Here is a 15,192-nt window from a genome sequence, read left to right as displayed (position 1 = left end):
ATCACAGTGGAGTCAGCTGTCTTAACCGTGGCTTGTGTACTGCAAACACATACCAGCTTCATCACCGTGTCTGTCACGCGACTCTGTTCCCCTTTCGGGCTTGAACTGATGGTAAAACTAATGACATTATTTACTGTCTTTACATTTATTTTGAAAGATGAAGCTGGCGATTATGGTAAGAGGCGTTACATTTCCGACGCGTGCTTGCGGTGTTCGGCCAATCACAATGCACTGGGTCAGCTGACCAATCAGAGCAGACTGCGCTTGTCGGAAGGAGTGACTTTGTAGAAAGCGTTTGAGAGAGGCGGGGCATAAAGGACCTACAATAATGTACAGTATTTGAAAAATAATGTGTTTTTTGAACATTAAAGCATGTCAACATATTCTGTTACACCAAATACACAAAGTAATGATCTTTAAAAAAGCATCATATGACCCCTTTAACAAATATATTTTTAAACATTATCTAATTGTATTTAATCTTTTCACATACTACTCAATATTATGTGTCAACTTTTTAAATTTCAATTCAAATGTTATTTTATTGTTTGTGCTTTTGAAATGGATCTTTACTATCCCAAATTAGTCCAATTGCATTTAAGGCTACATTTGAATGCGTGTTTTCACCAAATGCAGTTGTTGCATGTGTAATTATTTCGTTGTTTTATACCTTCACCCACGTGGTATATTTAGGAAGTGTGTGTAGAAATTAAAACGATCCCGTGCCCTGTTCAGGCCCTGATATATAGTGCATTCAAATAGTATTGCATTACTTTAACACAGTTTGTGACTACCTTGAAACCAGTAATCGTTTCTCTTTGTTGGTCAAGATTTTTCTGCAGCACATTTGCGGGCTGCTTTGAACGTGCAGCAAAACAGCGACATTTCCGGGGACAGGAGACCAAAAACTGGGACTGTCCCCAGAAAACAGGAACGTCTAGTCACCCTATCATTTACAGATAGACAACACAATACTAATCATTTTTAGTTTTTCTTTTTCTTATGTATTTTTATAAATACAGTATGTATTGATACCCATAATGGTGGCACAAAGCAGCAGCCAGTGTCCCCGTGTTGATGCTGAAAGTGTGTTCTGTCAGGGAAAGAGGAACAGTCAAGCTGTATAGTGCATGCATAAATCATCACATGCTGCAGCAGTTTAATTCCTCAAAAATGCCTTTACTGATATCGGTAGTGAATCTCCCCTGTGGAGTGAGCCAGCATGGCCTCTGCCCCGGCACAGCAGCCCACGCTCACTGTAGAGCAGGCGAGAGGTGAGACGTCAGTCCTTAAATCATATGCTCAGGAGTCACGGCTTGACTTGAACTCAGCCAGACTGTTGTCCCGTCCATTGCAGTTGTTCTTAGTGAGGTGATCCAGGCTTTCTCTGTGCCTGAGAACGTAGCCCGCATGGAGGAAGCCAGAGAAAGCGCCTGCAACGACATGGGCAAGATGCTGCAGCTTGTGCTTCCTGTGGCCACTCAGATCCAACAGGAGGTCATCAAAGCATACGGCTTCAACAATGAAGGAGAAGGTGAGATTAAATGCGCAAGCATGCAAACACAAATAAAATGCTGTCATTTCAACTGCTGCGTTTTGCCTTTCAGGTGTTCTCAAATTCGCCCGGCTGGTGAAGATGTATGAAACTCAGGACCCAGAGATTGCAGCCATGTCAGTGAAACTCAAGAGTCTCCTACTGCCGCCGCTCTCCACTCCTCCTATCGGCAGTGGCATCCCGAGCTCATAGGACAGCGCAAACTCCCAGTTCATCAAGTTCAAATCCGTTTCATTCCGTCTAAACACATTCAGGTTTTCCCATTGCAGTCAACACAAAAGTACAAATTGCTCAGACCACAGAAACATATTTGAATCAAAAGTAAATTGGTGAACTTATACATTCCCATCTTCTTTCAGTGGAATTAGTATTCAAATCATTGTCTTTCTCACATATTAATTTTTTTGTATTGATGCTCATTTTGCCAATGTTGAATGTGCATATTAAGTGTAACACTAATTTGTTGATGCCTTTTGAAGGTCTTGTTTGTTTTTAAAGCGTTTTATGCAGTTCATATTGATTATTGTCTCATTTGCCCATATAAACATAAATGATAACCTGTTACAATGTTCTTGAGAGCATTACTGTTTGCAAAACTGATTAGTGTCACATAAACAGTGTTTATCCAATAAAGTCGTTTTTTTTTTACTTAATAGGAAGATGTTTCTTATCATGAAATGACTGTGTGCTTTTATGAATATCTCTCTCAGTATTTTAGTTTTCATTGTCTTAGTTCACTAAAATGTACAAACAGCATGAATTAATTTATGGGATTACTGTAATGGAATTACAGTAATCACATCTGTCGTTGTCATGTTAAAAACGCGTCTTCAAAGGTAAATGGTAAATGATCAAATCACATCTGTATTTTAAATCTTCCCAGAATGCATTTCGGACAGCAGTGAAGCACTAGTCACCTACTCACCTAACACCCCAGCTAAAAAAATATATATTCCAAGAACGTTTTGCCAGTGTTCTAAAATTATGAAAACATTATTTCTGAATGTTCGCGGAACATTCAAAGCGTCCATTATTTAGTTATTTTTTTAAACCATAACATTCCATTTTATCATGTTACTTTTGAGTGTTCTCTGAACGTTCCACTTGTTCCAAACTTTCTTCTGTTGAACGCCATAGACGATATTTTGAATAATGTTGATATCCAAACAGTTGACGGTAGCCATTGACTTTGAAGGAGTGCAATCCTGGATTCGCGGACGCTTCCATACATATCCTTTTGAGTGGTTGTTAATCAAGTTATTAATCAGTATTTAACCTCTTAGATTTTTAGTTCACTCAAAGTAGTTAGGCGTGTGTTCTGTTACTAGAATGTGATCTCTCCTTGTTTACCAGAAGGTTCTCTCCATATGCTTAACATATATTTACTCCTACACTCTAAAAAAATGCTGGGTTAAATACAGCCCAGTGCTGGGTAAAATAGGGACAAACCCAGCAATTGGGTTGTTTTGACCCAGCGGTTGGGTTACTACCCAGAAGGTTGGGTTAAACATTTAACCCAACCGCTGGGTCAAAATAGCCCAATTGCTGGGTTTGTCCCTATTTCACCCAGCACTGGGTTGTATTTAAGTGTATGCTTAACATATATTTTGACAGCCTGTCGCAAAGGTTATCAGGGCCCCTCAGCTACGTGACCAACTCCTAGTTAACACATTCACTTTGTTTTCCATCCCTTGATATTAAAGAATAAAGTTGAGTGTTGTCTGAACTTCTCTCTCTCTCTGAGAAACTGCTAGCCCTATCTGTATGTTTTGGGAAAGTACCTGATAAGAGTACGATTCTGAGACGCTCGATTCTGCAGATGTTGCGTATTCTCTCTCTCTATGTGTGTAATAACTATTCCCAGGACGAAATGGACATCTTCAGACAACCTGATGCTAGAAGTGCTGATATGTCTTTGGTGGGCCACTTTGCGCCTAAAACTGGATATCGGTTGTCACCATAATAATTTACGTACATGTGTAGAGATTTTCTAAGTGTATCGGTTTCAACCAACCAGAATCATTTTACCTAAAGCAATGACGTACAGTAGTTAGTGACCTTTTTAGAGTATAATTACTGCTGTATTGAGCGGCCTACAGACTCCTCACCAGTGTTTAAGCTGACTTCTGCTGATGAAACTGCAAACTACTTTCTACTGTAATTTTTCTTTAGTTGACTACATCTGTGACTCATGGTTTTTATTCATCATATCTGGTCCTTGGGTCTTAACTGTAAATTCCCCTACAACTTCCATAGTATTTTTGTTCATACTATGAAAATCACTGGCTACCGTAAACTGTTTGGTTACATAAGAGTAAGGGTGAGTAAATTATGGCAATTATCATTTTTGTGTAAACTATCCCTTTAAGCAAGTAGTAACATTTAACAAATGTTAGATGAGTGTTCCAACTAAAAAAATCCAATTTCAGAAAAAAAAGTTTATTCAATTATGTAAAATAACAGTTTTGTGCTAACATTTTGAGAACACATTAAATACCAGATAATTGTGAATGAATGTTCTATTACAGTTTTTCTCAATCGATTTGACACTTTTCTCCAAAGTAAAGTAATTGCTCTCAAAACGAATAACACAGAACATAGAAATCTAAATACATGCCTGTCTTAACCAAACAGTTCGATTTTACTGTGAAATGAAGCACATCAATAGATGTGTTTCCTATTGACTATAGAACATATTTAGCTGTAGATGCACAAATCTGAAAATACAGTTTATTGCAAAGTTCTTCAACAGGGAGTATTGTGTGTGTGTGTGTATATATATATATATTACACAGCTCTGTGGAATACTTGATTCTGATTGGTCAATCGCGCCATCCGGCGGTATGTTATTCCCAGATAACAACCGCCAAATTGAATAACACACCGCTCATCCGGATACTACGAGTTATCTTGACCGGTACTACTTATATGCTTAACGAGTCCCTCCGTTACCGTTGACTGTCTGGCATCATCTTGTGACTGAAAACACTTAACCACCGCGTGTTACAACGGAAGACTTCAGCATTAATTTCAACATATATGGTAAAAACAAATCTTTTTAGCCGTGTAATAAGCGGGATAATCGCTTTGCGTCGGGGTCCTGATCACAATGTCGGGGTTTATTCTGAGATAATGACCGGCTGGATGTACATTATCCCTTACACACACACACACACACATATATATATATATATATATATTGTGTATAAATGAAATAAAAAGTGCTGTAGTTATCCAACACCTATCACCCATGTGAAAAAACGAATTGCCCCTTAAAATTAAATCTGGTTGTGCCACCATTAGCAGCAAGAACTGCAAATAAACACTTCTAACTAGAGATCAGTCTTTTACAGCGCTGTGGTGGATATACACACACACGCACACACATGTCTGTGTGCTCGTGCGTGTGTGTTTGCTGTTGTACATACATTATGCTGAATTATTGATCTTGCCTTTCATTTACATCTAGAAGAGAATTTCATCTGCACTGTATTTGAGCTACACTACATTCTTGCTGTGCTTGCATCATTGGGGGGGGAAAAATAGTGAAAGGGTTGAATTGATGCTTGACAAGCTCCTGCCTCAACATCTCCACAAGCCTTCCTTTGTGGCTGGTATGTTGTTCTGGTACACCATGTCAACAATGCTCGTGTTCCATTCAAAATAAACTTGTGTTTCAAACTTGCATTCTGGAAAATCTTTGGACATTTAATGTAAAGAACAGAAGTTGTCGCAGAAAGACTACAAATCTACACGATCACCAAGCACGATATTTATACATATGAAGTGTGTCAGACTCTTAGATTATCTAAAGGAGAGGCCACGATTTATTACATGGTCAATTTGGGTAACTCTGATTTCATTTGAAATGTGTCTGTACTTTCACCCTGCTGTCCACTTCCTCTATGTCCATGTGTTCTTACAGTTTCTCCCCTTGCTCTTTCCACTACACCAGTACCCTTCACTCTACTCATCTCTCGTCCCTCTCCTCCTTTTCTCTTTTTCTAACATCCTCCTCTCTGCTCATCTCTTTCTACCAGTTACACTCTTCTTCTCTCTCTCATTACACCCCTTTCTCTACCCACTCCACACCCTTTTAGACTTACACCTCTTTCTTTTCCCCCCCCCCATTTTTTTTTTTTTTTTTGCATATTCTTTCTTGCTCTTTATAGATTTCCCCCTTTATAGTATAAGCAATTATGATAAATGTGTAAAGAAAAACAGTGTTTCCTTTGTTATGTGTGTTATTAAGAGAGCAGTTATTAGTTTGGAGCCAATTGAAAATATACCATGTGCATTTGATGATATGACAAATCATGAGTTTCATGCACAGTGTTTTGAGAAAATTATTCACATGATTTGCAGTTTGTATGAAATGAATGAAAACTTACAATCTGTTTAGGACAATTACGTAGTGTCCTATCTATCTATCTATCTATCTGTCTGTCTGTCTGTCTGTCTGTCTGTCTGTCTGTCTATCTGTCTGTCTGTCTGTCTGTCTGTCTGTCTGTCTGTCTGTCTGTCTGTCTGTCTGTCTATGGCTCCTCCTAGTGGACGAAGCGCCTCAAAAGTTGTCAAGTTATTTAATGCAACGACGCTTTATTTGAATGTCTCTCCTCTCTACCATGGCCACTTTCTGTCTTCATAAGCTTAATTTTGTTTCTTTAATCAGATGAAGAACTAAGTAGTGATAACGCAATGCATGTCATAAGAGAAGCAGCAGTGCGTTATAGGCGCGAGCGGAGCGTCCAGGCGCATCATGCGGAGGGTCTGCGGGGTTTCTGCTGATGCGAGCGCACTGCAGCTGAACACATGTGTGTATATTAAAACCATGGACTACTGATACACACCTGCCCGTTCCTGTGTGCCTACGATCACCATCCGCATTCACATGAAGGACTGAAGCGATGCCACGAGCCTCTGGAGAATGTCAGCCCTAAAAAAGGTATTGCAGCTGGTGTTGATGGAAATAAAAGACTGGCTTCTAATCATCAATATAAGTGATTGACCTATAGCCAATTCAAGAGCGTTTGAACTTAGTGGATGGGAATGATTCACGTGCCATTGAAAAGACCACAGGCGATTCTGCTGTCATAAATGGTCTTAATTAATTTTTTTTAAGCCACCTGCTTTTGCCAGTGCTAAACAGTGATGACGTCATGTGTAGCTCACATAGGCTATTATAAACTCAATGCTTCGTGTGATATTAGAATAAGTTTAGTATAGTAATTATATGTGTATGCCGGGGGGTTGAGCAGTTAAAGATCTCCATGTGGATTGTGGAGGAGTATGTGATTTTTTAAAATTTGTATTATTATTTTATTTATTTTTTGGCACATGCAACCGTCAGGAGCTCGATGAGTCCACTAAGTTGAGTTAGCATGACCCCTGTCCTGTCACAGTGAAATGGTTTATCTCATCTGTTCATCCTCTTCTCTCCACTCACTGATTGTCTCGTTCTCTGTGTGTGAAATTTGCTCCATTGTACTATTTCCATCTTCATTTCTCCATCTGCCACAGGTGTTACCATGGATACTGCAGACACATTGCTGCCTTTTCCTTGACAAGAGTCCAGGTAAGAGACAGGATGTGATATTTAGGGCATTTTCCCACATCTTAAAGGGTTAGTTCACCCAACAATGAAAATTAGGTTGCGTTTTACTCAGCCCCGAGGCATCCTAGGTGTATATAACTTTCTTCTTTCATATTATATATTATCATATATCTTTCAAACTCTATCGTTGCAGTCAGCGGGTGTTGCATTGCTTCAGTCCAAAAGAAGTCAAATAAAAATCGCCCATCCATAAAAAAAAAGTGTCTCACATGGCTCCGGGGGGTGAACAAAGACCTGTAGCGAATCGATGTGTTTTTGTAAGAAAAATATCCATATTCAAAACGTAATAATCACTTTAATGTAGCTTGCGCCAGCAGTTGTACACAGAAGCAGTTCCGGGCGGATGACGTATGAGTTCAGCGTTGCGCATGCGCCGGTGAGTCTCGTGAAAACCAACGTTTGTTTACAGGAGCAAAGGAAGCAAAGTTTCCTTGCTTTAGCAAAGGAAAACAAGTCTCCTCTTGGCTTATATCGAAATCCTCTGACATTCTTCTTTACAAATCCTCGTTTTGTACTTCTAATTAGTGACCGTTGTTTTGTTTTGATCTCTCCGCTGCATTTCCGCGTGCGTCACTCACTTTATGAGGTTTTTTAACATTAATATGAGTTCCCCTAGCCTGCCTATGGTCCCCCAGTGGCTAGAAATGGCGATAGGTGTAAACCGAGCCCTGGGTATCCTGCTTCACCTTTGAGAAAATTAAATTTCAGATGGCCCAATCTGGAATCTTCCCTTTATGTCGTCATACGGGGAAAGGTTACCTCCCCTTTCTCTGCTTTGCCCGCCTAGAGAATTTGTCCCACCCATGAGAAAATGAGCTACTACCGTGCGAGGCGAGCGCAATATATTTTTTTTCCTCGAGAGACATCATGGCTTGCTAACGAGTGAAGCATGGCAGTTGCCCCGCCTCTCTCCACCTCATTAGCATTTAAAGCTACAGACACAGAAATGGCACATCCTAAGGAAAGCTCATTGTGGGACTGGCTCGTAGTGGCTGAAATTCTGCACCAAGGCTGAATTTTGGGAAAGAGACTTCAGATACAGTACTAGGGACCACTTAGGCCTATATAAAAGCATCTAAAAAGCAGCATGTCATGGGACCTTTAACTCCCGGCTAAGAGAGCTGTGCAGTGATTTGTGGATTTAAAGGGATAGTTCACCCCCAAAATGAAAATTCTGTCATAATTTACTTACCATCATGTCGTTCCAAACCATTGTGACTTACAAAAGGAAAGGTTTCAAAGGCTTTAAAGAAGTTTTTTGTTCATACACAAAGTGGCTGTCAAGCTCCAAAATCACACAAAAAAGTAGTCAATAGGACTGAGCATAAGATACTGTATTTAAAAAAAATTAAAAAATCACACATTTGAACAGCTTTATCCACTGAAGAAAGAAAGTCACATGACCAGCTTCAGCAGACTTAAAATGGAGAAATAAAGGGGGAAGAAATGACTGCAGAATTTGAATGTTTGGGTGAACTCTTCCTTTAAATTTATTCTGTGTTGGGTAAGTTAGTTTTTTCCTGTAGTGTTCCCAGTTCCTTTCCATGCCATTTACTTAATTATTCATTATAAAGTTCAACTGTGATGATTGTCTTGTGTTTGGAAGTGAATGTCTTTGCCATAATGAACCATTTGTGTTACATCAGAAACATCAAACTGGACTTTCTATTGCGTTCATGCAGTGCTGGCAAATACATTCTTCGTTACTTATTGGATGTATATGCTTTTTGGATCTGAAAGAGAAAATATGCTATTTTGAATATCAAGGCACAACTTTTGTGAGTTCGTGGGACGCCCTGTGTTAACCCACCCCTTTCTGTCAGTGTTCAAAGAATCTCAAGGTTGCTGATGAACCACCGCATACAATTTTTTACATTCCAAAGCCCACATATGATTGATGGCAAGCTGTCCAGCCGACCGTGTATCAGCCCACAAAGTCCTGCATGGCTGTAGTTTACTTCAGTGTACCAGTGAATATTTTGAGAGCCCTGCTGCTGTTTCTATGGAGACGAGGGAGGCTGATGTCATTGGAGGTTATCCTGAACATGCTCAGATCTGTTTGTTGGAGCCAGTATCTGATGCTGATTATGCATTCAGCGGTATACAAACCATCAATATTCATAAACTAAATCCAGAAACAATCCGTTGTGAAAGCATTCAGACTGATTTCTAATAGCGCTCTTTAATCAGTTCATTCATTTCTATGAAAAGGAGTGCAGAGAATATCTCAGAATGAGACAGTTCACCTTTTCTAATTCATTCATCATGGCTCAGCATTTTCCAGAGGTCATGGCCGACAGCGCATGTTAATGCTGTTTGAAAGGACATTTCAAATCAACATCTGACTCATTAAAATCACATTGTTAAACAAGTTCAGTGCAATACAGAAAAGAACGGAACTATGTCATAATTTTGCTAACTCGTGTGATTGGTTTGGTTTCATTCTTGAATTGTTTTTAGGTTTTTTTTTCATTTCCGAGGCATTTCTTCGTCAGGCAAGATTGTGACAGTTTGTTGTTTCCAGATATTTTGGGTTGTGACTTGTCTCATTCATCTCAATGGCAGTTGCTTAGTTAGTGCAGGACTCTAGTACACTCTTAAAAATAAAGGTGCTTCAAAAGGTTCTTGAAGCGATGCCATAGAAGAACCATTTTTGGTTCCACAAAGAACCATTCAGTCAAAGGTTCTTTAAAGAACCATCTCTTTCTTACCTTTTTGTAATCTGAAGAACCTTCTTTCGCCACAAATAACCTTTTGTGAAACAGAAAGGTTCTTCAGATGTTAAAGGTTCTTTATGGAACCATTTAGACAAAAAGGTTCTTCTATGGCATCGTGAAGCACCTTTATTTAGACAGATAAGTGGGATGGGGCAGCAATGAGGGTGCTTATGAATCAAAATCGGCAGTATCCAGGTTGCTTACTTCCAGTGCTTTCTCAAGTTATATTCGAACTTTGTCTGTGGTTGGATTGGTGTAAATGTCATGTGACATTGTTCTGGAATTGGCTTTATTCACCACCAGAGGGAGACATGTAACTGTCTTTCACACAGAACAGTATATGAAAGGAACCAGTGCTTGTGATTTGCTGCCGTTCCTCTATTCGATTCTATTCTATTCTATTCTATTCTTATAATCACACATTTTGCTTATTTTTCTAATGATTAACAATTGGTGTTTTCTTTAACTGTAAGGACATATATTTAATTTAATCTGCACTACTGATGTTTTATTTTCGTTAGAAAATTAAATCATTAAAATAAAATATTTCAACAATTAAATAAAATATTTACATGACTCCCAGTAGAGTTGGACAGTTTTTTTGTGTGTAAAGCAGCTTCACAGTAATATACAGGTAGATACCAGAATCAATAGCTATGTTTCCATCCACCAAATTTTATATATTGCAGATATTGCATAAAATATGCTGGATGGAAACATCAATATGTGCATACTGTTCATACTAGGGCTGGGCAATATAGCAAATTAATATCACACTATTTTTCAGCCTTTTCGCCATTTTCTATATATCTCTACATTTATTAAATTCATTTTCAAAATAAAACGAACATCAGATTGAAAAGAAAAGATTATTTTAGTACGGTTTATCATATCATTTTGTCTTTCTACTTCTAAATTTCATGTTTAATTCAATGTGCGCATCATGTGTTTCCTCCTTTGGGATAAAAATAAACCTCCTTATGTTATCTCTCGGCTTTCTTCCAGAGGTCGGTCAGGTGCTATTAATGGCTAACTAATGGTCATATGGTGCTGCACACTGATATTTGGCTTCTCTCCGTACTGTTCATACTAGGGCTGGGCAATATAGCAAATTAATATCACACTATTGTTCAGCCTTTTCGCCATTTTCTATATATCTCTACATTTATTAAATTCATTTTCAAAATAAAACGAACATCAGATTGAAAATAAAAGATTATTTTAGTACGGTTTATCATATCATTTTGTCTTTCTACTTCTAAATTTCATGTTTAATTCAATGTGTTTCTTGTCAATTCTTTATAATTATTTGCAACATTTACTAGACTGGCAATTTAAAAAAAACGTTTGAAAGTATAGTGTTTCAGTGTATTTGCTCTGATATAGCTTCAAAGGATGTTTTATACATTTTTTTAATAAGAGGAGCTGTTGTTTCTATTAAACAGCCATCGTTGCCTAGTAAATGTGTAATCGCATAAACTAAAACACATTAAAAATCTAGATAAGAATAATCAAGGCATGTGTTCCCACATAGTCACTAAGTGAACACAATTAAACATAATTATTTATATAAAAATGCCACATGGAGGCTTCTGTGAACATTTTTGAGCGATGGCGCAAATAAATCAGATTCATTGAAATGTAAATCCATGGAAATTAATCAAATAACCAGCTCTAGTGACATTTTTGATATTGAAGCAAAATATGGAGAATTATTGTGAATTTTCGATATATTGCCTCTCAGTCCATACATATAACATTCCTGTACATGTTATTTAAGTGTGTGAACTGTTGGAAAGTTTGTGGTTTTCATTTAGTACATATTTTATCATTATTAGATTGAAAATAAAAGATTATTTTAGTACGGTTTATCATATCATTTTGTCTTTCTACTTCTAAATTTCATGTTTAATTCAATGTGTTTCTTGTCAATTCTTTATAATTATTTGCAACATTTACTAGACTGGCAATTTAAAAAAAACGTTTGAAAGTATAGTGTTTCAGTGTATTTGCTCTGATATAGCTTCAAAGGATGTTTTATACATTTTTTTAATAAGAGGAGCTGTTGTTTCTATTAAACAGCCATCGTTGCCTAGTAAATGTTTAATCGCATAAACTAAAACACATTAAAAATCTAGATAAGAATAATCAAGGCATGTGTTCCCACATAGTCACTAAGTGAACACAATTAAACATAATTATTTATATAAAAGTGCCACATGGAGGCTTCTGTGAACATTTTTGAGCGATGGCGCAAATAAATCAGATTCATTGAAATGTAAATCCATGGAAATTAATCAAATAACCAAATATTTGCAAAATATGGAGAATTATTGTGAATTTTCGATATATTGCCTCTCAGTCCATACATATAACATTCCTGTACATGTTATTTAAGTGTGTGAACTGTTGGAAAGTTTGTGGTTTTCATTTAGTACATACTTTATCATTATTAGGGGCACCTGTTTGCACCATGATAGTTACCTAGTTGATAGAAGCAGACAAATCAACAAAAATGAGCAACATGCCTGTCAGAGAAGTGGCCTGCAGAGTACAGTATGTGCGGGCGGAGGTATTTTTGTGTGGCTGACCTGTGTTTGAATTCGGCTTGTGACATTTTCTGACCCCCCAAACCACCCCACCCACACGCACGCACGCACGCACGCACGCACGCACACACACACACAGTTCTTCCCATTGGTTTTTGTCTCCATTTTCAATTTCTAATAATTAAAAGGCACCAGAGTGAAAACAGCCTTCACCTAATGCGTCCCTATTACCTGTCAGATATCACTGAAACAGGCATCTTGAGAAAACACACCTGTCTCTGTAAAATCCCTGGGCTCTGTAAACAGCACAAAAGTCTCACAGCGACATTGTACCAACTTGTACCAAACCATGGGTGGCGAATCGTACATTTTGCCTGATGTAAATGCACAGTCCTTTTGTAATGCATCATTTGCATGTGCAGCATCTTCCATTAGACACATTCTACGTGAGTAGGAGGGGCTTCAGTCAGACAGATCAACCAATCACAGGCTTCAACCAATATTTAATCAAGATCTTCAATCAATGATTTATTTCAGTTACAAATGTTTTTACCCATGTGCTGTACTTTTTTTACTTTTTTTTATATATATATATTGTGAAGCCCTGCAAATATATATATATATATATATATATATCCGGTAAAATAAAAATCCAGTATTTAAGAAAAATAATATAATAATGATTTAATTTAACAGCACAACTGCACCCAATGATGATTTGAAATCATCATTGTTTTACATGTTTTCAGTGTATAAAGTAGTCTTAATCAACCCGTTACATAAATCATGAAAAAACCTTTCACAAGTCAGTGTACTGATGACTCGAGAACTTCGGTAACCATTAGCCACTCATGAAAGTTTACAGCTGTTGACTACTACCATTAGATCACTGCTATATTTCCAGTACATTTGATTCATTATGCTGTTCAGCATAATAAATCAAAAACATACTGTACATTTTGCCCATTTATGAAACCCTCGGCAGTTTGCATTGTACAAAAGACACTGTTCTCAGTTCAGTAACTTAATAATCACACTAAGCCATATCGCAATTTCGGTTTTAATTTTGATTAAACATGCAGCCCTAACATATTTGAATGCAATATGTTGTAATCGACCAATCAGAATCAAGTGTTCCAAAGAGAAACAAAATAATTATTTTAATTTGTGTCCATTGGAATTCCACTAAAGCAAGATCCAATAATGAGTTGTCCTTGAGCTGTGTATGGTAACAGCAAGTAGTTACCCAAAAGGCCCTGTTTTTGCCCTCTGCTGTTATTAAGATTCACCTTATTCAAATGGATGCAGCAACAAAATAATGAGCAGCCCGATAGATCTGCCCTGTGAATAAATGAAGCGAATCACATTGAAGGGGAGGCTGTCATGAGATGTCTCAAACACTCACACACACCCTACCAGTCAAGACAGTTTATTCATTTTAAATCATGAAGCAAAGAAAATGTGACACCATAAGGGCACTTTAACATTTATAATCCACCTTTTTGCTGCCTGTGAATGTGATCTTCATAAGGAGTGTTAATGATATATTTGTCACGGTGGGAGTGTAAACACACCCTTTAGGTAATGGTGCTAATGAGTCTGAACCTTAGATGTTATGACAGTACTCAGCAACAGTCTCTCGGTTCAAACTCATGCTTTTGTTCCTTAAAAACAAACAGCAGAGGCCTGATTGAAGGTTATATTTAACCAAACTACAGACTTTGTTCATGTGAAGCACCCCGGTTACTCTAACAGTCAGTATATGCTATGAGTCTAAGCCAAGGAGAGTTGACAGGCGGTCGATTTGTTGTGTACGGTTTGGCTGCAATGGGCATTCAAAAGGCCAACGCTGTCTTATGTACACTGTCATATATGACAGTGAGGAAACCTGGCATTCGGTGAACCAATAACATCTCTCAACAGTGTGTGACAAAGCTCCAATTTTTTTTTTTTACCAAACTTTGGAGGAATTTAATATGAAACTTACTTATAGCTTCATTGATTTCAAACAAGGGTCCAAATATTCATTCCCCAAAACATTACCTAAGCTAAATTGTGTAATTTCTGCAACACTACTGTCACCAAATTGCATTTAGTTGATATACTGTATGTACAGCACTTGATGAAGTATTTTTCAGTGGTGTGTAGTGTGTGTAGTATGAATACAGTCTGTAAAATAAAGCCACTTTAAGGAAACCCTCCAATGTTCGAAAATAGTATAAGGGCTGGTTCTCACAGAATGCGTTTTTGCTTAAAAAAAAAAAAACGGGAGAGGTGGGCAGTGGAATGTGGGAAAAAAAATGCAAGGTCTGAAGGTTTTTTAAAAGTAGAACTTTTAACTTGAGTGCTGTGTTTTTTTTTTGGAACGTGTGTCATGTCCTTCTAGCGCATGTTTAAATAGAAAAACGATGCAAATGAAAAAATGTGTTCATGTGTAAATGGTCCCTAACACTGTAGTATGCAGGGAAAGAGAGCAGAAGCTGTTTTTATTTTTTTGGATGGATATCAATGGAGGAGAGGCTTCAATACGCTGAATAAACTGCTTTTGTGGGAAAACAAGCTTATCATTTAATGAATTGACACTCTACTGGCTAATGTTCAACATGTTTGCCATTAAACATTTGCTTTGGATTGACCCATTTTACACCAGTTTACACCAAAAAAAAAAAAAAGTTTTATAAGTGAAAGTCATGAACAATTTTGCATTAGATAGGATTCAGTTTACGGCACTTCTCATTCATTTTTGGAATATCGGCA

General features: G+C 37.6%; 2 protein-coding genes across 3 annotated transcripts in view; both read left to right on the top strand.

The window, feature by feature from the left end:
• LOC107549530 (protein C10) overlaps nt 1–2,191 on the top strand; it is a 13,747-nt gene extending 11,556 nt beyond the window's left edge. For both annotated transcript variants that reach the window (XM_016230661.1, XM_016230659.1), the window contains exons 2-4: nt 1,196–1,274; nt 1,358–1,534; nt 1,608–2,191. In XM_016230661.1, coding sequence (XP_016086147.1) covers nt 1,223–1,274; nt 1,358–1,534; nt 1,608–1,747 — 369 coding nt within the window. In that variant the 5' untranslated portion in view covers nt 1,196–1,222 and the 3' untranslated portion in view covers nt 1,748–2,191. The remainder of the gene's footprint in view (nt 1–1,195; nt 1,275–1,357; nt 1,535–1,607) is intronic.
• A 4,174-nt stretch (nt 2,192–6,365) lies between these two features.
• Nucleotides 6,366–15,192, top strand: part of LOC107549525 (disks large-associated protein 2-like) — a 49,664-nt gene continuing 40,837 nt past the window's right edge. Inside the window, exons 1-2 of the mRNA XM_016230643.1 lie at nt 6,366–6,500; nt 7,076–7,130. Of these exons, the coding sequence (XP_016086129.1) occupies nt 6,483–6,500; nt 7,076–7,130 (73 nt within the window). The 5' untranslated portion in view covers nt 6,366–6,482. The remainder of the gene's footprint in view (nt 6,501–7,075; nt 7,131–15,192) is intronic.

This window comes from Sinocyclocheilus grahami, unplaced genomic scaffold, assembly GCF_001515645.1.
Source record: "Sinocyclocheilus grahami isolate Dianchi unplaced genomic scaffold, SAMN03320097.WGS_v1.1 scaffold374.1, whole genome shotgun sequence".
Lineage (NCBI taxonomy): Eukaryota > Metazoa > Chordata > Actinopteri > Cypriniformes > Cyprinidae > Sinocyclocheilus > Sinocyclocheilus grahami.
The sequence above is the reverse complement of the archived record's forward strand: the minus strand, read 5'-3'. Positions and strand labels throughout refer to the sequence as shown.